General features: G+C 44.7%; 1 protein-coding gene across 2 annotated transcripts in view; it reads right to left on the bottom strand.

The window, feature by feature from the left end:
- Positions 1-27,186, bottom strand: part of pigf (phosphatidylinositol glycan anchor biosynthesis, class F) — a 64,689-nt gene that overhangs the window by 21,930 nt on the left and 15,573 nt on the right. For both annotated transcript variants that reach the window (XM_041212904.1, XM_041212913.1), the window contains one exon: positions 15,234-15,342. In XM_041212904.1, the coding sequence (XP_041068838.1) occupies positions 15,234-15,342 (109 nt within the window). The remainder of the gene's footprint in view (positions 1-15,233; positions 15,343-27,186) is intronic.

Here is a 27,186-nt window from a genome sequence, read left to right as displayed (position 1 = left end):
CGTCTTTAGGAAGGGTATAAAATCAGAGACAAGAATTCTTTAAGGCAGTAAAAAGCGAAAGACAAAAGCTTATATGCTCCATTGCACATACTGTAAATCATCTTTATTGCTCAGCTGCAAACAGAGCAGCTCCTTACACAAATTTAACTGACTTAGCATTGAACTACTTCACTACCCATTGCATTTTGCAGAACAAAAATCTTGTTATTCTTAGACAACAAATATTAACATTTAATAAACACTAACAAAAATATTTGCATTTATATAGCACTTTAAGACTACCAGACATCTCGAAGTGCTTTACAGACTGAAGGGTAGTCATTGTTGCAACGTAGGAAATGCGGCAGCCAATTTGCACACAGCAAGGTGACCACACACAGCAATGTGACAATGACACGATCACCGCAAAATGGCAGAGAGAATAATGTGGCATGAAATCTACAATACAGCCTTTTTTGGTGAGCTATTCCAACCAAAATGTTGAACATTCACATGACGACATTAAATGCCAAACAATGGCCATCTACTGCAAGAGAGGAGTGCCTAATCACCTTGGCCTTGACATTAAATAGCATTCAACATCCTGAGGGTTGCCACTGAACAGGAGCTCAAATGAACCAGTCATTTAAATACTGTGGCTGGAGGATACACTGTAGCAAGTGGCGCACCTTCTGATGTCATTTGGTTGGGTGTAGTTATAGCTCAACCGAAGCTTGATGTTGGCCAAGCATTCTACAACTATGAGAGGTAGTGGATGGGTCATGGGAGGTAGTGCAGGGTACACACACGCGCAAGGACACACACACACGCAGGTGGACCCCATTTCTGCAGATAAGTTGGCTTAGGGGAAATCAGCTGGGTAAGGAAAAGGATTGGGCCAAAGATAAGCCCATATGAGACTCCAAAAAGGTGATGATAAAGGAATGAGAAGAGTAAACATTGCTAGGGATGCTTTGGCTATGATTAGATAACTGACTGGAATCAAACATGTCTTCAATGTGTGTAGTTCAACCACTTGAAGTACTGAATCACTTCTGAATTAATCCCATCACAAATTCATACGTAAAAGGAATATTTGCATTTGTCTAGCCATTTTCTAGGAAATGTGACAGAAAAAGGCGTCAATCTATCAAATGGATGAGTCTCTCGCATCCTTTCTGAGCAATTAAATTTTTAATGATTTACTGCTCAAGACTGCTTTTTAATGCAAGAGGTTTGCTATTCTAAAGTTATTAAGTGATAATGGAAGCCTGAACAGTAATCACTTTGGACCCAACTGTACTAAATATAATGCCTACAGAATTTCCATGAAGTAAATTTAAAGTCACAAACCTCTCACATGAAAACATCATTACACTCCTCATTCACCAAGGAAAGTGGGCCAGTTCGGTTTGCCTAGTGCATGCATGTGTCAATAGTTGGTAGACAAGAAGCATATTTTTGCTGAATGGGATTGGTACTGCACTTAGAAAACTGCTGTGAACATCATATTAAGCATGGAAGATGGTCATGTTGTGAGATGCATGTAACATTGCAACTGTCATGGGATAATGTGCAGCAATTGCTTTCCAGCTAGAATCACAGGTTAAGTGCCGATACTGAGACAGCACAGAACCATTCACATGGAGCGATGGGGAAGAGCGCAGGTGGATGCAAAAACATGAGGAGGTCCAGAAAGGAAGCAGTCTAGTTGAAAGACTGCAAGGCCAGAAATGACGAAGGAGACAAAGAAAGGCTCAAGACATGAAGCTTGTGCCAGATAAATGTTGTTGGTCATATTCAAAGATGGATTGCACATGATTTTCTGATTTTGTTTTTAAAAACAAGTAATTAAACTTTTCATGCATTATTTTTAAAAATTAACTTTAGGGGAATAGATCAAGATGAGTATAAAGCCAAGTTTAGTTAAATTTTTTATTCTTTTCATGGGATACAGACATTGCTGGCGAGGCCAGTATTTGTTGCCCATCCCCAATTGCCCTTGGACTGAGTGGCTTGCTAGACCATTTCAAAGGGTAGTTATGAGTCAACCACATTTCTGTGGATCTGGTGTCACATGTAGGCCAGACTAGGTAAAGCCAGTAGACTTCTTTCCCTGAAGGACATTGGTGAACCAGATGGGTTTTTAATGACAATCAATGATGGTTGTCACAGTCACAATTACTAAGACTAGCTTTATATTGCAGGTTTATTAAATTTAAATTCCACCAGCTGCTGTGGTGGCATTTGAACCCATGGCCCCAGACCATTAACCCAAGCCTCTAGATTAGTAATCAAGCACCACCACACAGCCATCTCCCCACTTATGGGATTGAGTTTTAAATAGGCGTTGTGGGAATGTGATTCAAAGCTGAAGAATAGTGCAAGCATTTTTTTTGGATTGGTTTCTTTTCATGAAGAAATGTAAGCAAATTTCTTTCTAATGGACTGAATATCACAGGGTATCCATCTGCTACAGGCAAGACTCTGCTGATGGTGAGAGAGAACTGGGCACAGAATTTTTAACTTTGTAAGTTATGATAACATTTTATTAAAAAAGGGTAAATGGTGGGGGGGTACCTATCTTGGCAATCTTAGAATATTTAGATTGATTGAAAACAACGTTTAACCAAATGGAAAGAAATAAGCCTAAACTGAACCAAACAGGAAACCTTACATGCAACACTTTGGACAAATATTACCTACTGAATTCCTAATTCCAGTTGTGTTGGCATGATAAAGGGCCACGCAATACATCAATGAAGAGGGAAAAGTTGTTATGCAAAGGCTCGTCTCGCATGGTCCCTCCAGAACATGAGTATCAGTTTGAATTACAGTATTGAAGGAAGTGCTGCACTTTCAGGTGGTGTTGGTTTTCAGAGGCAGCCAAGGTCCTGCCTGGTCTCTCAAGTGGATGTAAAAGATGCCTTGGCATTATCTGAAGGGAAGGGAGTTCTTGCCGTTATTTTGCTTAACATATATCCCTTAAATCAATAAAAGTGATTCTGGTAATTTCCCCCTCACCACCCCCCCTCCCTGCATCTTCCTCCCCATATTAAAAAAGTGACTACATTAAAAATAATTCATTGGTTGTGAAGTGCTTTGGGACATCCGCAGGTTAAGAAAGGCACTACATAAATGCACATTTGTTTGTTCCTGATGGCCAGTTCAACGCAGGTTGTGCTTAGGCCAAGAGGGACAGATTAGGGAGAAAGGATTAAAGGGAGCTCATTAGAAATGATGAAAAAAAATGCACAGATCTTAGAAATACAAAAGATGAAAATCAATAAGGGAATCTAAAAAGCTCATCATTTAAAATTGACAAGATTGAGAAAAACAGATGGACATTAAAAAGAAAAAAAATGTTTAAAATTAAAGTCAATGAATCAGAAATTAAAACTACAAGCAACAGTTCCAACTCTTACATGCTTTGTGAATAACAGCATCAGCGAGAGTGTGGCAGTTCTGCTCAAGTTTACTCATTTCCAAAAGAAAACTGGCCAAGAATTCTCATCTGTGAAATACCCGATGCTGGTAGAACTGGTTTTGGAGTTAAAGTTACTTAAAACTGTTGAGATAGGTGTAGATGTAGGCATAACTAAGCAAAACCTCAAATCTGAAAAATTCCAGCATGCTCATTTTTGACAGCAATGAATGAAAGCATTCGAATGTTGAGTTCATCAAGGTGACCAAAGCTACAAATACTTTGTTTTTCAATTTCTCTTCTGCATAGGTCCACAATGTGCCAGCTCAACCACAGGGCAGTTTTGTTCAGTGAACCAGTGTGAATTTTTCACTTGTCCCAACCCCCCTTAAACCAGCTTATATTTCACCTCTTTTCTATTTTTCCTTAGTTCTGTTGAAGAGTCATATGGATTTTAAACGTTAACTGTGTTCCTCTCCGCATATGCTGTCAGACCTGCTGAGTTTTTCCAGGTATTTTTATTTTTGTTTTGAATTTTCCAATTCCTACACTAGCCAGCCTTGTCACTTCTGGCACCTCACTCAGCTGATTGCTGTATACCCAGAATTGGGTTAACAAACAAATCACACTTGGCCCTCTTACATCCAGAAGGAAGGAAAGACTAGCATTCCATCAGCTTCAGAGTCCTTAGGTGAATAGGTTATTGTAACCCACTGCATCAAAGATCTTAAAAGAAAAAAAAGACTTGCATTTATATAGAGTCTTTCATGATTTCAGGATGCCCCAAAATACTTAGTTTTGATGTGCAGTCACTGTTGCAATGTAGAAGCAGATAATTTGTGCACAACAAACAGTAATGTGATAATGGCCAGAATTTTTTTCACATGTTAAGACATAATTATTGGCCAGAACACAGGATAACACTCCTTCTCTTCTTTGAAATAATGGCACATGTTCACCTTAGAAAGCCAACAGAGCTATGGTTTAACATCTCATCTGAAAGACTGTACCTCTAGCAGTCCAGCACTTCCTCCATACTGCACTGGAGTGTCAGGTACACAAGAAACAGTAGCAGGAGTAGACCATACGGCCCTTGACAAAAACAGAATTACCTGGAGAAACTCAGCAGGTCTGGCAGCATTGGCGGAGAAAAAAAGAGTTGACGTTTTGAGTCCTCATGACCCTTCAACAGAACTAGGTGAATCCAAGGAGAGGGGTGAAATATAAGCTGGTTTAAGGTGGGGGGTGGGAGGTGGGTGTGGTTGCAGGGACAAGCAAGCAGTGATAGGAGCAGATAATCAAAAGATGTCACAGACAAAGGAACAAAGAGGTGCTGAAGTTGGTGATATTATCTAAACAAATGTGCTAATTAAGAATGGATGGTAGGGCACTCAAGGTATAGCTCTAGTGGGGGTGGGGGGCATAAAAGATTTAAAAATAATGGAAATAGGTGGGAAAAGAAAAATCTATATAAATTATTGGAAAAAACAAAAGAAAGGGGGAAGAAACAGAAAGGGGGTGGGGATGGAGGAGGGAGTTCAAGACCTAAAGTTGTTGAATTCAATAATCAGTCCAGAAGGCTGTAAAGTGCCTAGTCGGAAGATGAGGTGCTGTTCTTCCAGTTTGCATTGGGCTTCATTGGAACAATGCAGCAAGCCAAGGACAGACATGTGGGCAAGAGAGCAGGGTGGAATGTTAAAATGGCAAACGACAGGGAGGTTTCGGTCATTCTTGCGCAGGTGTTCTGCAAAGCGGTCGCCCAGTTTATATTTGGTCTCTCCAATGTAGAGGAGACCGAATTGGGAGCAATGAATGCAGTAGACTAAGTTGGGGGAAATGCAAGTGAAATGCTGCTTCACTTGAAAGGAGTGTTTGGGCCCTTGGACGGTGAGGAGAGAGGAAGTGAAGGGGCAGGTGTTACATCTTTTCCGTGGGCATGGGGAGGTGCCATAGGTGGGGGTTGAGGAGTAGGGGGTGATGGAGGAGTGGACCAGGGTGTCCCGGAGGGAACGATCCCTACGGAATGCCGCCGGGGGGGGTGAAGGGAAGATGTGTTTGGTGGTGGCATCATGCTGCAGTTAGCGGAGATGGCGGAGGATGATCCTTTGAATGTGGAGGCTGGTGGGGTGATAAGTGAGGACAAGGGGGACCCTATCATGTTTCTGGGAGGGAGGAGAAGGCGTGAGGGCGGATGCGCGGGAGATGGGCCGGACACGGTTGAGGGCCCTGTCAACGACCGTGGGTGGAAAAGCTCGGTTAAGGAAGAAGGAGGACATGTCAGAGGAACTGTTTTTGAAGGTAGCATCATCAGAACAGATGCGATGGAGGCGAAGGAACTGAGAGAATGGGATGGAGTCCTTACAGGAAGCGGAGTGTAAGGAGCTGTAGTCAAGGTATCTGTGGGAGTCGGTAGGCTCCCCCATCCCCACCCCCTTTGTTTCTTCCCCCTTCCTTTTGTTTTTTCCAATAATTTATATAGATTTTTCTTTTCCCGCCTATTTCCATTATTTTTAAATCTTTTATGCCCCACCCCCACTAGAGCTATACCTTGAGTGCCCTACCATCCATTCTTAATTAGCACATTCGTTTGGATAATATCACTAACTTCAACACCTCTGTGTTCTTTTGTCTGTGACATCTTTTGATTATCTGCTCCAATCACTGCTTGCTTGTCCCTACAACCACAACCCACCCTCCACTTCTCTCCTCCCACCCAACCCCCCACCTTAAACCAGCTTATATTTCACCCCTCTCCTTGGATTCACCTAGTTCTGTTGAAGGGTCATGAGGACTCGAAACGTCAACTCTTTTCTTCTCCATTGATGCTGACAGACCTGCTGAGTTTTTCCAGGTAATTCTGTTTTTGTTTTGGATTTCCAGCATCTGCAGTTTTTTGTTTTTATCTATATGGCCCTTGAGTCTGCTTTGCCATTCAATATGATCATGGCTGATCTTGGGCTTCGACTCCATTTCTCCACTTGCTCTCCACATCCCTCAACTCCGAGAGACCAAAAATCTGTCTATCCCAGCCTTAAATGTACTAAATGATGGACCAACTACAACTCTCTGGGGTGGAGAATTCCAAATTTTCACAACCCTTTGAGTGAAGTAATTTCACACCTCAGTCCTAAACAACTGGTCCCTTATCCTGAAGCTTTGCCCTCGTGTTTTAGACTCCCCAACCAATGGAAACAATCTCTTAGGGTCTGCCTTATTAAGCCTCTTCAGAAACTTGTGTTTCAAAGAGATTGCCTCTCATTCTTTTAAACTCCAGAGAATATAAGCCTATCATAGGACAACCCAGTCATCCCTTCACTGTTTCACCTCCAATGCGAGTATATCCTTTCTTAAACGTGGAGACCAAAACTACACACTACTCCACGTGGTCTCACCAAATCCTTGTACGATTACAGCAAGACTTCTTTATTCTCGTACTCCAATCCCCTTACAATAAAGGCCGATGTGCCATTTGTCTTCAGAATTACTTGCTGTATCTGCATAATAACTTCTTGTGTCAGGCCACACGTAAACTCTCAATCTAGTGACTCAGACAAGAGTGTCATCAACTGATCCGCAGTTGGCTCATCTTTTGGACATGTAGCTAAAATTCTACACCAATGTAGAGATAAAAAACAAAATCTCTGCAGCACTCCTTACTAAGGTGAAAGTAGTGGTAGCTGCTAAAACAATGGTTTGGCTTAGTATATTCCTGGAGCCAAGATTTTCAGGATCACTGCTATAAGTTACCTTCCATTATCAAATCATTGATGAAGTGCTACAAGGTATGTTGGTATTTCATGTTTCATTTCTGTGAGGAGGAGGAGCAGTAAAAGAGAGTATTGATAATTAAATGAACCTGAATCGCTGGCTGAAGATTCAACTCAATTGTGTCAGTGCAATTAATGGACAATCTGGCAAAATCTGTATCCTTATCTTGTTGCACAGTCTGGAATTAACTAGATTTAAATATAGCACCAGTGGGTAGGGGAAGAACTAAAGCAGATAACTTTTTTAAAAAAAAAAATCTAGCACCTAGGCTTGAACTTGGACTTAATTTTTTTTCCTCACTTGGAACTTTTCATCTTAAACAAAATAAGCTTAGGAATAACAAGAATATGAAGTTAAGAAAAGTTGTGGAGCGCTACAAGGAGCTTTATTCAGTATCAAGCCTACGCTGTACTTGAATCACAGTGAACACCAACACTGGGGTTCTGATAGTTACATTCCTTACCTGTCAAAACTAATGGAAAATCAGTTTAGAACTCATTAGTTTAGAATCCATTCCAAATTCTCACCCATCTACATAAACATTGGTTTGGCCTCAACTGGAGTACTGCATCCAATTCTGGCCAGCACACTTTAGGAAGGATGTGAAGACATTAGAGTGTGTGCAAAAAAGATCCATCAAAATGGTTCCAAGAATGAGGGGCTTCAATTACATAGGTAGATTGGAGAAGCTAGAGCTGCTCTTTTTGGAGAAAACAGTTAAGAGGAGATTAGATGAAGGTGTTCAAAACCATAAGGGGTCGAGACAGAGTAGATAGGGAGAAACTGTTCCTGTTAGTGAAAGGATTGAGAACCAGAGGACAGATTAAAGACAAATGGCAAATAAATACAAGCAATGGCAACATGAGGAAAAAACTATTTAAAAATATAGCGTGTTTAGGATTTGGTTGCACTGCCTGAGACAATGGTAGGGGCAAATTTGTGGCTTTCAAAAGAGAACTGGATCACTATCTGAAGAGGAAATAATTACATGGCTATGAGGAAAAAGGGAAGGGTGTGGCACCAGGTGAACTGATCTTGCAGAGAGCAAGCACAGACATGACAGGCCGAATGGCTTCCTTCTGTGCTTTTGAAATCCTATGATTCTATCTTTCCCTTTTCCAGGTTTAAATCCCTAACAATCAGGTTTCCAGCCCTGCCATAGGTCTGAAAAAGTTCCCAAAGCCATTAGTAAGACATTGGTGAATCTGACCATAGTAAACCACCCTTTTTCAACCTGTCTGTAGCTTCTGACATGATTGACCAGGCCATCCTGCAACGCCCCTCCTCTGCTGCAGAGCCGCAACGCCCCTCCTCTGCTGCAGAGCCGCAACGCCCCTCCTCTGCTGCAGAGCCGCAACGCCCCTCCTCTGCTGCAGAGCCGCAACGCCCCTCCTCTGCTGCAGAGCCGCAACGCCCCTCCTCTGCTGCAGAGCCGCAACGCCCCTCCTCTGCTGCAGAGCCGCAACGCCCCTCCTCTGCTGCAGAGCCGCAACGCCCCTCCTCTGCTGCAGAGCCGCAACGCCCCTCCTCTGCTGCAGAGCCGCAACGCCCCTCCTCTGCTGCAGAGCCGCAACGCCCCTCCTCTGCTGCAGAGCCGCAACGCCCCTCCTCTGCTGCAGAGCCGCAACGCCCCTCCTCTGCTGCAGAGCCGCAACGCCCCTCCTCTGCTGCAGAGCCGCAACGCCCCTCCTCTGCTGCAGAGCCGCAACGCCCCTCCTCTGCTGCAGAGCCGCAACGCCCCTCCTCTGCTGCAGAGCCGCAACGCCCCTCCTCTGCTGCAGAGCCGCAACGCCCCTCCTCTGCTGCAGAGCTGCAACGCCCCTCCTCTGCTGCAGAGCTGCATGGGACAATCACCATCATAACACTGCCCAACTCTACCAGTGCCTCAGCTGATCTGCTGCTGAAATCCTCATGCGCCTTTGTCATCTCTAGGCTCAACTATTCCAATGCATTCCTGGCCAGCCTTCCACGTTCTACTCTTCATCAACCTGAGGTCACATAAAACTCTGACACCCATGTTCTAACTTTCACTAGGTTCCATTCATTCATCACTCCTGTGCTCGCTGACCTACACTGGTTCCTGGTTAAGCAACGCCTCAAATGTAAAGTGCGCATCCTGGTCTTCAAATCCCTCTGTGGTGTCACCCCTTCTATCTCAAGAATCTCCTCCAATCCCACAACCCTTGGAGTTAACTGTGCTTCTCCATCTCTGGCCTCTTGAGCATCCCCGATTTTAAGGGCTACACCATTGGTGGCCATGTCTTCAACTGCCAAAGCCCCAAACTCTGGGATTCCTTTTCCTAAACTTCTTGCTCCTTTGAGATTGCCCTTAAAATCTACCTCTTTGACCAAACTTCTGATTATCTATCCTAGTATCTCCAAATGTGGTTTAGTATCAAATTTTGTTTTGTAATACTCTTGCAAAGTGCTTTGGATGTTTTATGTTAAAAGTGCTATTGAAATATAAGTTGTTGTTATCATAGTCAGGAGGATCTCCTGCACTGGTTTCTCTTCCTGCTCCCACACTATTACCTTTGGAGTCCCTCAAGCATCTAAGCTAGGCTCCTCCTTGGCCTGCTCAGCTGTATGTTGTCATCATCGACATCATCCGAAAACAGGTTCCAATATATGCTGACTAAACCCAACTCTAACCTCACCACCACCTCGCTTGACCCCTCCAATGCCTCTGGTTTGTCATGTTGCTTCTTTGACATCACTGAATGAGCAGAGATTTCCTTCAATTAAACATTGGGAAGACCAAAGCGATTGTCTGCAGTCCCCATCATAAATTCTGTTCCCCCACCATAGGCTCTATTCATCTCCCATCTGAGGTTGAACTGGACAGTTCACAATGTTGATGGTCTGATCCTAAATTGAGCTACTGACTGCATATGCACTTCAAGGTTGCCTACTTCCACTTCAGTAACATTGCTTATCTCTACTGTTACTATACGGCAGGTGATATTTGCTAGCCAGACCAAATCCACAAGAGAAACATGGCCACACTATCACAACAATTTTGCAATTTGTATTTATTACGAGAAGGCTTCTTCACTGAAGTCAGAAACAATTAGTCCACTACCACTGAGATTTTAAAGATTTATTAAAACATTTCTTAACAAAGTATCTCACAGTAATATTAGGAAAGATATGATAGTTCCTTAACAGTATTCCTGCCTCAGCTCATCTGCTGCCAACATTCTTCCAAGCCATTGCCATCTCCAGACTCAACTATTCCTGTGGTCTCCTGGCAGACCTCCTATCTTGCACACACCAATAACATTGATAGAGCTAGGAAAAAGGCTCTGCTTGGGGATTAAGAATAACTAGGGGCCAAATTAAAAAACAGAATCACAAAGGTAATAACATCTGGATTACTTTGAGCCACAAGCAAATTGGCATAAGATTAATAAGATTAGAGAGTTGAATGTATGGCTCAAGAATTGGCGTGGGATAAATAGGTTTTGAAGGAAGTTAGGGGCTGTACGATTGGGATGGTCTTCTCCAGAACCTAGCTGGGACCAGTGTTCTGGCGAGTTATATAATTAGGGCAGTAGAAGGCTTTAAACTAAATAGAGGGGGAAAGAGATCACATGAGGGGAGATGTGGTAAAATAAAGGCAATAGAGCAGGATAATGATATGGGAAATGATAACCAGATAGTTACGGAAAGGGACAGAGCATACAAAAGTGCACCAGCAGATAAGGCCAGAGTTTTCAAGAATGGTAAAAAGACAGGGTTAAAGGCTCTGTATCTGAATGAGAACAATATTTGAAACAGAACAAATGAATTGATGCACAAATAGAAATAAACATATAAAAATGTAATCACATTTCAGAGATGTGGTTGCAAGGTGACTAAGGCTGGGACTTGTATATTCAAATTTGATATTTCAAAAGGACTGGAAAAGCTGGTGGAGTAGCCCTGTTAATTAAGGATGACATTAGTACAGTAGTGAGAGATGACCTTAGTTCAAAAGTTGTAGAATCAGTTTGTGCAGAGATAAGCAATAGCAAGGGTAATAAGCCACCTGTGGGAGTAGTGTAATAGTAGCCATAACTGTGGGACAGAGTGTACAGGAAAAACTAACATGAAAAAGGTACCACAATAAACATGGGTGATAATAATCTTCATATATAGATTGGGCATTACCAGGAGTATGATTGGTCCATTCACATGGCCTAGAGTAGAAAATTCAGAGGTACCAATGCCTGGACAATTACAGTGCATTTTGGGCCTGAAGCAGAAAGAGACTGGGAAAATTGGTCCTGTTTTTTCCAGTGTAAATATTGATGGTAAACAGATTTATTGTTCACCCCAAGTGCGCTACATTCTATGATGAAGTCATCTGTTTATAGGAAGCATGAGCCTGCAGAATGAGAGCATCCTTTGTATTGAGAAAAACAATTTTGTCAAGCACCTGAATCATAAACACATCAAAATGAAAGCCATCTCAATTAACTTCTATCATAACATTTTTATCTTTTAAAAATTGTTCTGTATTATTGTGAGAAACTATAGTTTTCAATCAGAATTTAGGGTGCTTCTTTGCCATATTACGAATCTTGATTAATTGATAGTGGTTCAAGAAAATTGGAGAAGTTAGGAAAGTTCTCCTTGACGAAGCGAAGGCGAAGAGGAGGTTTGACAGAGGTATTCAAAATCATGAGGTGTCTGGATAGAAACTGTTCCCATTGGTGGAAGGATCAGGAACAAGAGGGCGTGGATTTAAGGTAATTGGCGAAAGAAGCAATGGCAACATGAGGAAAAATTTTTTCACTCAGGTCAGCGGTCAAGATCTGGAATTTGCTACCAGAGGGTGTGGAGGGGGTTGGTTCAATCGAGGCAATCAAAAGAGAATTGGACTGCTGTCTGAAAAGGAATAATGTACAGGGTTACAGGGAGAAGGCTTGTGAATAGTACTAGGTGAATTGCTCACGTGTGGAGCCAGAATAGATAATGGGCTGAATAGCCTCCTTCTGTGCTATAACAATTGTGAAATCAGGTTGGCAAAGGTAGCCTGGAAGGTGAGTTCATAGTGTATTCAAGACAATTTCTTAGAGCGCTATGTTCTAGTGCTAACCAGATAACAGGCTATTCTGGTGTTGGTAGTGTGCAATGAGACAGAGTTAATTAATGACCTCACAGTAAAGGAGCCACTAGGTGACAGCAATCATAATATGATAGAATTTCACATTCAGTGTGAGGGTGAGAAGTGTGGGACTAAGATTAGTGACTTAAAATTAAATAAAGGCAATAATAAGGGTATGAGGACAGAGGTAGCTAAAACGAATGTGAAAATTAGGCTAATAGATAGGAGGACAGTAAGAGAAACAGTGGTAGACATTTAAGGAGATAATTCATAACTCTCACTGGCAGATGGAGTATAATGTGGGAAAATGTAAACTTGTCCACTTTGTCAGAAAGAATAGAAAAACATATCCGAATAGAGAGAGCTGCAAAAGGATCTGGGTGTCCTAGTATGCAAATCAAAAAATGTTGATATGCAGGTACAGCAAGTGATTAAGAAAGCAAGTGGAACATTGCATTTATTGCATGGGGAATTGAGTCTAAAAGTAGCAAGTGTTGCTGCAGCTGTACAGGGCCTTAGATAGACCATGTCTGGAGTACTGTATACAGTTATGGTCTCATTACTTAAAGGATATAACTACATTAGAAACAGTTCAGAGAAGGTTCACTTGACTGATTCGAGATGAAAGGGCTACCTGATGAGCAAAAGGTTATGCCTACCTTTAGAAGAATGAGAGGTGGTCTTTTTGAAATATAAAAGATCCTGACAGGACTTGACAGGGTGGATACTGAGAGGATGTTTCCCCTTGCTGAGGAGTCTAGAACTAGGGAACAATTTAAAAATTAGGGTTTTTCTATTTAAGACTGAGACAGGGAGAATTATTTTTCCTCTCAAGAGTTGTTAATCTGTGGAATTTTCTTCCTCAGAAAGCAGTGGAGGCTGGGTCATTGGATATTATTTAAGGCTGAGTTGGATAGGTTTTTAAATTGACAAGGGAGTCAAGGGTTATGAGGGCAAACAGTAAAGAAGAGTCGAGACCACAATCAGGTCAGCCATGATCTTAACAAATGGCAGAGCAGGCTCAAGGGGCTGAATGGCTTATTCCCGCTCCCAATTCTAGTGCTCTTGTAGAGCTTGTCAAATGCTCTATTGCCCGCATCCTAACTCGTTGTAAGTATTACTGACTCATCCTTATGCTCACTGACCTACACTGGCTGATATGGAGCCAATGCTTTGATTTAAAAATAATCATTCTTATTTACAAATCCCTCCACAGCCTCTCCCCTCCCCATCTCTAATCTCCTCAAGTCCTGAAACCCTCAGATGTCTGCAGGAGTTCATCAGGGTAGTGTACTAGATCCAACCATCTTCAGCTGCTTCATCACAAGGTCAGAAGTGGAGACATTTGCTGATGATTGTGAATGCTAATGTACACCTGTGCAACTCCTCAGATATTGAAACAATCCGTGCTTGCATGCAGCAAGACCTAGACAACATTCAGGTTTGGACTGGTAAGTGGCAAGTAATACTTATGGCACACAAGTGTCAGGAAATGACATTCTCCAACATGAAAGAATCAAACCATCTCCCCTTGACATTCAATGGCATTAACACTGAACTTCCCATATTCAACATTCTTAGGGTATTCAAAGACCAGAAACTCAACTGGACCAGGCATATAAATACCAGGTCAGAGGCTGATAATTCTGTGGTGAGTAACTCACTTCTTGGCTCCACAAAGCCTAAAAGACAAGTAAGGAGTGTGATAAAACATTCTCCAGTTGCCTTGGTGAGTGCAGTTCCAACACAAGAAGCTTGACACCATTCAGGACAATGCAGCCCAATCAACACCCCACCTATCACCTTTAGATATTCACTCCCTGCACCATTGGCACCGTGACAGCAGTGTGTACTTCATGCAAGATGCACTACAGCAACTCAAAGCTCCTTCGACAGCACCTTCCAAACCTGCAATCTCTTACCACCTAGAAGAAAAGCAACAAATGCATGGCAACACCACCACTTGCCAAGTTCCCCTCAAAGCCACACACCATCCTGATTTGGTACTATATCACCTTTCCTTCACTGCTGCTGGATCAAAATCCTGGAACTCCTCCCTAAGCACAGTGGGTGTATCTGAACTACAGCAGTTCATGAATGGGGCTCAACATCTTCTCAAGGGCAATTAGGGATGGGTGACACTCACAATCCATGAACAAATAAAATAAAAATCATTCCACCATTGGCATCCATGCTTTCAGCTGCCCTAGCCTTGGAATTCACTCTGTAAACCTCCCCACCTCTCTCCTCCTTTAAGAAACTCCTTAAAACCTACTTTGACCAAGCTTTTGATCACACGTTCTGATATCTCTTTTCGTGGCTCAATGTCAGAATTTATTCAACGTTGCTGCTGTGAAGTGCCTTGGGACATGTTATTATGTCAAAAGGCACTATATAGATTGTTTTTGTTATAAATGGTTTAAAGAACTGTACAAAGTTTGGCCCGGTTGCTAAGTGGTTAAGTAACAGGCCATCTGCCACTCATGGATGTGGTTCAACAAATACAGAAATATGACGATTCCATGGAATTCTTAGAGTCAGTGACCCCAATTTGAAAACCTATGTATCAGAGATCCAAGAGCTTTGCATCTTGTTCTTTATCTGGTCCAGTGTAACTTACCCATGCATTCAACATGTTAGAACGTTCATCATCCTTGTAGATAAATACTTGTACTTTCAAATACGATTCTCAAAGGCCCTTCCTTACAACATAATGTAACATTTTGGCTCCCAGCATGTGGGATTTTAACATTACCTATTGTTGATTTCTTCATTTTAAGAATTGGAAACATACGCACAGTTAATGGCTTTTTTCCTTCCACTCCACACACACATGCTCGTGAATTCCTGGTTCTTTTCAAACTTGTTCCCCTTTCCAAAATGACACATTGGTAAAAGTGTAATACATCAGATGGAACAGTAGATCTTTCAGGACAACATACTGAGGATTCATTTGAAACCACTGCATACCTGCCAAGGCCTGTCCCAGTCCAACGGAATAGGAATTGCACCAAGCCAAGCTCCAAACAAACTGCAAATTGTGGTGATCTGAAGGCTGGTATCCCAGATAGACATAGCCCTGTATAATGAAATAGGTACATTAGTTACACAGTCACCTCCTACTGTAATGATCTTGAAAAGCTGGGCTGTGGAAACTCAGTTGAGCATGCAAGGCAAAACTAGTTTGGAGAGGAAATGAGATCAAGAGCAAGGAGGAGAGAAAAATGAAAGGCAGCAAGTGAAAGAGTGAGAGGATAGGGTTATGCTGCTATTTTGCTTTCTGTCTGTGACAGTTTGTGCTAGCTCCCTTTATAAGGGGAACTCTGAAAAGATAGCCAGCCACTGGCCTTTTTCCAGTCAGCAGCTTCCCTAGCTATCTTTAGTTCTTGCCCTTGGGGAAGAGTGGTTCCTAAGTAATCATTGTGCAATGTAGGCAGGTATGGATTATAACATTATGTAGAATACAGCCATGGCTGTTCTTTGCCAGACACTGACATTTCTTGGAATGCCCCCATACCTAGCATCTCACACCAGCTCAGGTACTGCTAATATTTACTCAAGATGTGGTAAAGCTACATTTGTCGTTCAACATTGGTTGCCCTGACGATGGACCTTCTTTTGATAGAGTAACTTGCTAAGTGACTTCCGAATCAGTCATCTATGTAGGACTGGAATCACATGTAATGGGTTGGAGTGGTTCCCTTTATTGAATTCACTTTCGCAACTTGCCACCGGGAATGTGAACTCATGACCACTCAGTTGTTAGTCTAGTGACAAAAACACAGAAATGCTGCACTTATTAAAGTACTGCAGCTGGAGTCTGAAAGAGCTAAAGACCCATTAGCCAGTATTGTACATGGGTTTTCACGTGATTCAACCTGAACTTCATACAAGGCTCCTTTACTCGCTGACCTACATTGGCTCCTAGCCAGGAATCAATTTTAAAATTCTCATCCTCATTTTCAAATCCCTCTATGGCCTGGCCCCTGCCCCCACACTCATTTATGTTACTTCCTCCAGCCCTACAATCCTCCCAGATCTCTGATCCAATTTTGGTTGCTTGCACATCCACCTATTATAATCATTCCACCATTGGAGGCAATGCTTTCAGCTGTCTAGCTCTACACGATGAAATTCCCTTCCTAAACCTCTTTTAAGACATTCTTTAAAATCAACCTCTGACCAAGCTTTTATTCATTTGTCCTAATACATCGTTATATGGCTTAAAGTACCAAATTTTGTTTAATAATGGTTAAAGCCTTGGGCTTGTTTTATTATGTTAACTGTTGGACAGCTCAGTCGCAGGTAAGTAAGCCATGCCCCCTTTTAAAGTAAATGGCATGAGCTGCCGTAAACCAGGTAAGTTTAAAGGTCTTCGACAGCCAGGAAGAAGGAACGTGTATAAGGTAAGTGGGTAGGATTTTGGAAGGCGGCTTTGGGAGTCCAACCTTGGGGGCGGGCGGGGTCGGCAGTCAGGCCAGGAAGGAGAAGAGGTTGGGAGTCCGGGGGGTGGGGTGGGCAGTGGAGAGTGGCCAGCAGATGGGCCTTGAGGTGGAGGTTGGAACAAGAGGGCAGAAGTCCCATGCTGGAGGGGTCAGTACGGGTCTGTACAATAGTTACCCAGAAGCTAGAAGTGATTTTAATTCTCCAGCACATCTTTGGGGTACCCTCTGTTACACTGCCCTGGGAGGTCAGAAGTTATGGCCCGTTATCATAAATCAAAGAAAAGGCAGCCTGTGATCTTTGTGAAATGGCCAAAACTACTTCAGGGTTGAAGTATTCCTTTTGACAGTTCTTTTAAAAAGGTGGCCATCAAAATCAATTTAAATTAATTTCGGTCACTAGATTCTCGTAAAGAGCTGGTGTCTGGAGTTTTAACAACTATGTAAACTTCTAGTAACAAACTTATTTTTGGAAACAGACTAAGAGGTACTGTGAAAGCATAGTAGTGGTTCCATCCCCATATTATCAAACAACTAGCAATTAGAGACAGACCATATATCATATCTTGTGACTAAATATATCTTAAAAAGATGTGAAAGCAGGCCATCTCTCAGTAAGCTACAACTTAAAGCCAAATGGTGGATTTTATTTCAGAAGCAGGATTACTCTGAATGTATCACACAGCAATGAGACAAATCACTACATTAACACTACTTTAGCCTACTGCAAAAAGAATTGCACCATTCAAGGTTGCACCATACTCTTTAGGTTTATGAAACTTTATGACACCATGAATCTTAAAGGGCATCATGACATAGGCCTTGATTACTCTCATACATTTTTTCTACTACAATGCTCAGTAAAAAACCATTTTAAAATACATCAAAATGTCAGATGGTGGAACTTCAATTCAATAAAAATCTGGAATTAAAAAAGCCTACTGATGACCATGAAACCATTGTCGATTGTCACAAAAATCCATCTGGTTCACAAATGCCCTTTAGGGGAGGGAATCTGCCATCCTCACCTAGTCTGGCCTACACGTGACATGACTCGACTCGAGATCTGCAGTAATGTGGTTGACTCTTAAGTGCCCTCCGAAATGTCCTTGCAAGTCACCCAGTTGTATCAAACCGTTACAAAGTCAATAAAAAGGAATGAAACGGAGGGACCACCCAGCTTCGATCCAGGCACCGGAAACGACAACGGCAGATCCAGCCCCGTCGACCCTGCAAAGTCCTCCTTACTAACATCTGGGGGCTAGTACCAAAATTGGGAGAGCTGTCTCACAGACTAGCCAAGCGACAGCCTGACATAGTCATACTCATGGAATCATACCTTACAGATGCCATCACCATCCCTGGGTACGTCCTGTCCCACCGACAAGACAGACCCAGCAGAGGTGGCAGCACAGTGGTATACACAGTCAGGAGGGAGTTTCCCTGGGAGTCAACATCGACTTCGACCATCAAGTCTCATGGCATCAGGTCAAAACATGGGCAAGGAAACCTCCTGCTGATTACCAAGTACCACCTCACCCACCCTTCAGCTCATCAATCAGGACACCATGTTAAGCACCACTTGGGCTGAAATTTTCCATTTGGCGGGCAGACGGAGCAGGTGATGTGGACGGCCGCAGACCCGATAGCCACCTGGGATCGGAGCCGCGCCACCATTTTGCGCAGGTGGGCCAATTAAGGCCCGCCAACACATTTCCGACTCCCATGGAGAGCGAGTCTGAAGCTTGCATTGATTAATGTTGGACGTTTGTTGCACGCTGGGCGGGCAAGCAGATAGTGACTATGCTTGCATCAGCCTCAGTGGTTCATGAGAAGATGGGTTCTCCCCGCACTGTGTTGGTCTTAGTTGCACATGACTAGTCTGGGGGCAACCTGCAGGAGATGCAGCCAGGCGCATACTCAGAACTCCAACACATGTCCTATTCATTGTGATGAGATTGTGGAAGGGGAGCCTCAAGTCTCGTAGCCAACTGCCATCTGGTGCCCTCGGCGCTGCACCTAGTTGCGCCTCCTTGCCATGGGAGCTAAGACTGTATGTTTCTGAAAGTGATGGATGTAGAATGTGTCCAAGGTGGCTGTTGGGGGGGGGGGGGGGTGCGCGTGCGGTTGGGAACGGTCGTACTATATTTTTGTGACCGATTAGCAGGAGCGGGGAGAGGAGGCACTGGAGGCCTGATATGGGCCACTGTGGTTGGGATGCGGCGTGCGCGTGCAGAGTCCATACGTGATTAGCCCCAATGAATGTTTTTTTCTGTTTTGCAGGAGAAAAATGTGCACAAGGCTTATGAGCGTTAATGCACTGGAGGCGGCCAGGCCCAGCTGGTGACATTGAGCCGTCTAGAGCAGGAGGCCCTGGAGCTTGAAAGGCGCCATGCACCCAGGTCCACTGGTGTCAGTGAGCCTGGGGTGGAGCGGCCAGGCATTTGAGGTCCACAGTCACGTCCACTCTGTTTTCCCACCATCCAAAGCACTGATGATTTTTGGAATTGTTAATATAGCAACACTACTCATTCACAGACTGATAGAGTCAGAGGTGTGGGTCATAGACAAAGGTTCCTCGGCCCTTCGAAGATGCGCGTGTCCAGCACCTTCCAAAGTCGCCTTATCCCATTTTCGACCACTATCCCCATGGCCTTGTATGCCATGGCATTGCAACTGCACATCCAAATACTTATTACATGTTAGGAGGGTTTCTGGCTCCACCACCCTTTCAGCCAATGCGTCCCACATTACTGTGTGCAAAAGTTCCTCATCACCTCACCTGTCAACCACATGCCCCTTACCTTAAATCAATGCCACCAGGTTAGTCATCCCTCTGCCAAGGGGAAAAGTTGCTTTCTGTCCACCCTATCTATGCCCCTCATATTGTTATGAAATTCAATGTCACCCCTCAATCTCCTGTGCTCCACGGCAAATATCACCAGTGTATGCTAAGTGTCCTCATAACTCCAACTCTCCAGGCCAGCAACCTCTGCACTCCAATCACATCCCTCCCAAGAAGCACTGATCACAACTGAACACAGAAGTATAGCTGTGGTATCGACAGTGTTTTCTGCACCTGCAACATGCCCTCCCTGTTCCTACATTCTATTCCTCGGCTAATAAAGGCAAGTATGGCATTTACCTTCTTAAACATCTTATGTACCTGTCCTGCTACTTTAACAGGCTTGTCGACATGCCCAGAAAGGTCCTTCTAATCATCCTTACTTTCCACTCTCCTACTATTCCTCGTGTATTCCTGCACCTTATTCGTCCTGCCCAAGTGCAGCACCTCACACTTATCCATATAACATTTCATTTGGCATTCCTGAGGCCATCTGACCAGCTCGTCTGTATGTGCGAGTAATGTTTGGTCCTCCTCCTGGCTACTTGCCATCCCACCAATGTTCGTCTCCTTAGGTTCTGGAAGGTTGAGCGCATTATGAGCCTGGGGGAAAAGGGATGAAGTGTGTCACTGTGTGGACACTAACTGATCCACTGTCCTTATTGTTATTTTCAGCATCATCAGAGGCTAGTCACCAGGCTCCATCGCAGGTGCCTCCTCTCACACCTGAGGGCCCTCAACTGTCACCTGCATCGCACCATTTCTGCGAGGCAGTCACCACCGCAGATACTAGCACATCGGGCGGGCATTGCAACATTGGCTAGTGTCCCAGGACACAGTGGAGAGGGTACTTCACAATTGCTGGGGGAGTTGGCAGAGATAAAGTGTGCCGAAGGCGCCAGCAGCCGGAGGACTGCAGGGGACCAGGCACATGCTGAGTCGGGCCGTGATGATGTGCCTTTGCAGTCGTCCACAACACCACAGCTGCAGGAAATGTGGCCAGGTGTGCAGGAGCATCTGGGATTATTATATGAGACTATACTTCACTTGGTGTCTGTGGTGGAGGAGTCCACGCGGAGCATGAGTGAAGCCATGAGCCTCATGTCAGAGCATCATGCTTCTTCCATGGAGAGAGTGGCGACTCTCCTAGAGAGAGGCTTCCAGCAGAACAACCAACTTCTACCAGGGATACGCTTGGGTCTGCAAGCCCTCACAGCACCAGTGGCCACAGCTGGTCATTAGCAATGTGGGAGATGATCTGGGCACCAAGTGTCCCAGCTCGGTATCCATCCATGTACGGTGAGCAGGGAGGTCTGAAGCGACCTCATGTCGGTGCAACAGCTGCCTGTCATCTCTGCGGGCTCCTCTTGGGGCGCTCCGGATCAGGACAGCAGTTCCTCTGCCCCTCTGCCAGTGACTGCTGCATCCGTTGAGGCTGCAACAACTGGGGAAATGCCAGTTCTGGAACTGGCCACTCCCTCCCAGGTGGAGCCAGCACAGGCTCCACGGGCCAGAGGACATCCGCCAAGGTCATGGAGGCGAACAGGAGAGTACAGTCAACAGGCTGTCCTCAGATGCCACTCCGAGCGATGGGGCAGCACCAAGAGGCAGCAACCGTAAACCTAAGCATAAGGCACACCACAGTTTCTCACTGGTGCTTTTGTGTTGGCCGTAGATTAGGGAATAATTATTTTTTGCAGTTGTAAAAACATTATGGATTCATTTTGTTGGACCATATGATGGATCAAAATAAAGTCCACGCGTCACCATGGCTGCATTTGTATGTTTTACAGACATGTCATCAGTATTCGAGTAGACTTTAAGGGTTATGTCCAAAGCCCTTAGTTGCAACCGATGAAGTGGCAGATGTAGCACTTAAGTGCCACGTATGGAAGTGCCAGGCAATGCTGGTTCTCCAGATCCATTTGTGTGGAGCTAGCTGAAGGTTTGTTGGATTAGTCTCCCGGGTGTCCCTACCTCCTTGGTCTAGTCCCGGGTCAGTGTTCAGCCCCTCATCGTTGCCCTGTGCTTCCTCATCCTCAGAATCAGTGCTGGACTCATTGTGTGCAGCTGCATCCACTGTGTTTACATCTTCATCGTCCATTGTGTCCCCACCTTTCCAGCACAAGATTGTGGGGAGCGCAGCATGCTACCACTATCACTGACACATGATCTGAGGGGTACTGGAGTGCACGCCCTGAGCGGTCCAGGCATCAGAAGCACATCTTGAGAAGACCAATGGCTCTCTCCACCACAGCCCTTGTAGAGGTGTGGCTCCTATTGTAGCGCTGCTCAGCTTCTGTTCTTGGATGGCGGAGAGGGGTCATGAACCACCTTCTGAGGGGATAGCCCTTGTCACCCAGCAGCCAACCATCCAGCTGGGCTGGAGCACTGAAAAGCTCCGGCACCTGGGAGTGTGTGAGGATGTAGGTGTCGTGGGAGCGGCCTGGGTACCTTGCACAGACTTGTAGAATCAGCATCCTGTGATCACACTCTATCTGCACGTTCATGGAGTGGAAGCCCTTCCTGTTGACGAAGGCACCGGGCTTACCTGCTGGTGCCTTGATGGCCACATGTGTGCAGTCTATAGCACCCTGGACACGGGGGAAGCCAGAAATGGCCGCAAAGCCTCTGGCTCACTGTGTCTGACTTGCCTGGTCACAGCGGAAGTGGATGAAGGTCAATGCCCGTCTGAACAGATCGTCTGTAACCTGCTTGACACAAAGCTGAATGGGAGACAGCACAAAGATCACCCACCGAGCTCTGGAAGGAGCCAGAGGCATAGAAATCAAGGGCAACCATGGCCTTCAGAGCTGCTGGCATGGGGTGTCCGCCCACACAGTTAGGGGAGATCTCAGGCCCAATCATCTGACAGATGTACTGTACTGTCTCCCTTCACAGTTGAAGCCTTCTTCAGCACTGCACCTCAGTCATATTGATGTAGCTGCTTCGCTGCCTGTATATCCTGCCATCAGGATAGTGGCGTCTTCTGCAGCCCCTTCTACCTTGGACTACCTCTTGGCCCTGCACCCCTTGTGCCTGTGCCTGTCCTCCCAAAGGTGGCTCCCCGGAGGCTGATTGGGCACCCTTGGCCTCCTCTTCATTCTAGCTCTCCTTTCCTCATCAGAGGAGCTGCCTCCAGTAGACATGTCAGAACCCATACCCAGGCTAAAGGGAGGCCTCCAGAAAGCTGCAGGCCCAATAAAGATTCCTGACTGCAGAGTGCTGAACTGAAGGTTCATAGTACACAGAAAGCTGCTGGAATTTGTTCTGAACTGCTACAGGTCACACAGGCAAGTTTAAAAAACTTCCTGCAATAAATACTTCACAGACCAGATTGACGACTGCACTGAACCCTCTTATCCCACCTGTGGATAAGTTTCATTAAAAAGTCTCTTACGCGCCTGCCCGTTGTGCCCGTGTGCTGAGCGAAGATCGCACGAGTGCTTGAAAATCAACATCGACTGATGATTTAAGGGCCTTAACTAGCCCGTTAATTAATGGCAGGCGCACATCATACTTCATCTTCTGCCTGCCCAACGAAATATCGCGATGGCGCGCAGTGACGTTGGGATGCTCGGCCGACGTTGCCACGCTGTCATTTTATGCACTGATGTCTGCCCCCCGCACATTACCCTGAAAATTCTGCCCTTGGGGAAAGCGCTGAAGGTGACAAGGGTGTAGAATATACCCTGGGTGGGAAACTTCAATGCCTGTCACCTAGAGCGGCTCGTTAGCGCCACCACAGACCAAGCTGGCAGAGTCCTAAAGGACAGAGCTGCTAGACTGGGTCTGCAGCAGGTGGTAAGAGAACCAAGAGGGAAAAACATACTTGACCTTATCCTCACCAACCTGCCTGCCACCGATGCATCTGTCCATGATGGTATCAGTAGGGGTGACCACCACACAGTTCTTCTGGAGACGAAGTCCCCCTTCACTTTGAGGATACCCTCCATTGTATCGTGTGGCACTACCACCGCGCTAAGTGGGACAGATTTCGAACAGATCTAGCAACTCAAGACTGGGCATCCATGGAGGTGCTGTGGGTCATCACCAGAATTATACTCAGTCACAATCTGTTACCTCATGATCCAGCATATACCCCACTCTACCATTACCACCAAGTCAGGGAATTAACCCTGAGTTAAAGAAGAGTGCAGGAGGGCATGCCAGGAGCAGCACCAGGCATACCTAAAAATAAGATGTCAACCTGATGACGCTACAACACAGGACTATTTGCATGCTAAACAGAACTAAACAATCCCACAACTGACAGATCAGATCTCAGCTCTGCAGTCCTGCCACATTCAATCGTGAATAGTGGAGGGCAATTAAACAACTCACTGGAGGAGGTGGCTCCACAAATTTCCCCATCTTCAATAATGGAGGAGTCCAGCACATCAATGCAAAAGGTAAAGCTGAAGCACTCACAATAATCTTTAGCCAGATGTGCCAAATGGATGATCCATCTCTGCCTCCTCCGGAGGTCCCCAGTGGTTAACAGTGAGATTGAATGTCTTGGGCTACAGGAAGATATAGACGGGATGGTCAAATAGGCAGATGGAATTTAACCCTGAAGTGTGAGGTGATACACTTTGGAAGGGGTAATTTGACAAGGAAGATTCAATGAACGGCATGACACTAGGAAGTTCTGAGGAACAAAGGGACCTTGGCCTGTGTGTCCATAGATCTCTGAAGGTGGAGGGGCATGTTAGTGGGGCGGTGAAAAAGGCATATGGGACACTTGCCTTTATCAATCGAGGCATAGATTGCAAAAGTAGGGAGGTCATATTGGGAATTGTATAGAACCTTAATGAGGCCACAGCTGGAGTACGGTGTGCAGTTCTGGTCGCCATATTATAGGAAGGATATGATTGCAATGGATGGGGGTGCAGAGGAGATTCACCAGGATGTTGCCTGGGATGAAACATTTAAATTACAAAGAGAGGTTGGATAGACTTGGGTTTTTTCATTGGAGCAGGGAAGACTGAGGGGGCGACCTGATCGAGGTGTACAAGATTATGAGGGGCATGGACAGGGTGGATAGGGAGCAGCTGTTCCCCTTAGTTGAAGAGTCAGTCACAAGGGGGGATAAGTTCAAGGTGAGAGGCAGGAGGTTTGGGGGGGGAAATGCACTGCCTGGGAGGGTGGAGGTGGGTTGCATCACATCCTTTAAAAAAAGTACCTGGATGAGCACTTGGCATGTCACAACATTCAAGGCTATGGGCCAAGGTGCTGGTAAATGGGATTAGGTAGGTAGGTCAGGTGTTTCTCACGTGTCGGTGCAGACTCGATGGGCCAAAGGGCCTCTTTTGCACTGTGATTACAAGTGCCAGTCTTCAGTCAATTTGCTTCACTCCATGTGATATTAAGAAATGACTGAAGGCACTGGATACTGGAGAGGCTATGGGTCCTGACAATATTCCAGCAAAGGACTAAAGACGTGTGCTCCAGAACTTGCCACTACCCTGGCCAAGCTGTTCTAATACAGCCAACACATAAGGCATCTACCCAGCAATGTGGAAAATTGCCCAGGTATGTTCTGCACACAAAAAGCTGGACAAATCCAACGTGGCCAATTACCAGCCCATTGACTACTCTCCATCATCAGTAAAGTGATGGAAGGGGTAATCAACAGTGCTACCAAGCAGCACTTGCTGAGCAATAACCTGCTCACTGATGCTCAGTTTGGGTTTCGCCAGAGTCACTCAGCTCCTGACCTCATTACAGCCTTGGTTCAAACAAGGACCAAAGAGCTGAACCCAAGGTGAGCTGAGAGTGACTGCCCTTAACATCAAGGCAGCATCTGATCAAGTGTTGGTATCAAGGAACTGCAGTAAAACTGGAGTCAATAGGGATCAGGGGAAAACTCTCCATTGGTTGGTGTGATTCTTCACACAAAGGAAGATGGTTGTGGTTGCTGGAGGTCAATCATCTTAGTTCCAGGAGTTCCTCAGGGTACTGTCAAAGGCCCAACCATCTTCAGCTGCTTCAATGACCTTCCTTCCATCATAAGGTCAGAAGTGAGAATGTTTGCTGATGATTGCATAATGTTCAGCACCATTCACGACTCCTCAGGTACTAAAACAATCCACGTCCAAATGCAGCAAGACCTGGACAATATCCAGATTTGGGCTGAAAAGTGGCAAGTAACGTTTGTGCCACACAAGTGCCAGGCAATGACCATCTCCAACAAAAGAGAACCGAATCATCACCCCTTGACATTCAAAGGCATTACGATTGCTGAATGACCCACAAACAACATTCTGGGGTTTACCACTGACAAGAAACTGAACTGGACTAGCCATATAAATACTCTGGCTACAACAGCAGGTCAAAGGCTAGGAATCCTGCAGAGAGTAACTCACATCCTGACTCCCCAAAGCCTGTCCACCATCTACAAGACACAAGCCAAGAGTATGATGGAATACTCTCCACTTGCCTGGATAAGTGCAGCTCTCAACACTCAAGAAGTTTTATACCATCTAGGACAAAGTGGCCCACTTGATCGGCACCACATCCACAAATATTCACTCCCTCTACTCACCATCCTGACTTGGAAATATATCGCCATTCCTCCACTGTTGCTGGGTCAAAATCCTGGAACTCCCCCAAGCCCCCCAACAGCACTGTGGTTGTACCTACACCACAGGGATTGCTGTGGTTCATGAAGGCAGCTCACCGCCCTCTGAAGGGTAATTAGGGATGGGCAATAAGTGCTGGCCTAGCCAGCAACATCCATATCCAGTGAAATGAATTTTAAAAAAGGCACACAGTTAAGTTAGTATCTTGCACCTTATGAGACTCAATTGTACAACTACTTGCATTTATATAGTGCTTTTAATGCACCAAAATATCCCAGCATTATTTAAAAAAATGAAGTACAAGTCACAAAAGGAGATATTAGGACAAATTTCAAGGAGCATTTTAAAGGAGGTAAACAAGGTAGACTGGCAGGGAGGTTTTTTTTTATCATTCTACAATTTAATAAAAAAAAGCTTGGCACCATCATTTCATTGATTGTTGCCAGTGTATGTCTTTGCCCTTTCAAACTATGGGCCTCAACTTTCCATCCTAATTTAAAAAAGTGGTGCTTCACCTTACCTATTTCTGCTTAGTTATCAGTATATAAAATAATCACTTGTCAGTTTTGTTAATGATACTCGAAGCTAGTCCTGTAACTCATTAAAACACTGAAATGTCAGCATTGAAAAATCTGCTCAGGTTTAACATTTATCCCCGCTTCTCGATAAAATTCTGTGAAAGCACAAAGGGAAACTGAGAGGGAAATTGGTCTGCACCAACAAGCTTTTCGCCAGCACAGTTTATATTTGGAAAATATTGCTACTATTTTAAATTTAAAACCAAATAAGTGATGTGGGAAATGGATCTCCAAAACAAGCCTGAACCATCTTTCTGAACTTCAGTGGAAAGATGACCAGGTGCAGCAAAAATACAGCTGCTGATTCAGGTCTTCCATAGGCTAATTTCACTATTAATTTATATGTAATTTTAAAAAGGTCTTTAAAGTGCCGGAGCCAAATTCAGCAAATTCAAATTTCACTTCAGTATAACTCACACCAAACTTCACATTTCAAATGCAGCCAGTTACACATTTTTTTCTGCACGAAAGATT

This window comes from Carcharodon carcharias, chromosome 2 (genome assembly GCF_017639515.1).
Source record: "Carcharodon carcharias isolate sCarCar2 chromosome 2, sCarCar2.pri, whole genome shotgun sequence".
In the NCBI taxonomy this organism is placed as follows: Eukaryota; Metazoa; Chordata; class Chondrichthyes; order Lamniformes; family Lamnidae; genus Carcharodon; species Carcharodon carcharias.
Note: the sequence above shows the minus strand (reverse complement) of the source record. Positions and strands in the feature narration are given on the sequence as shown.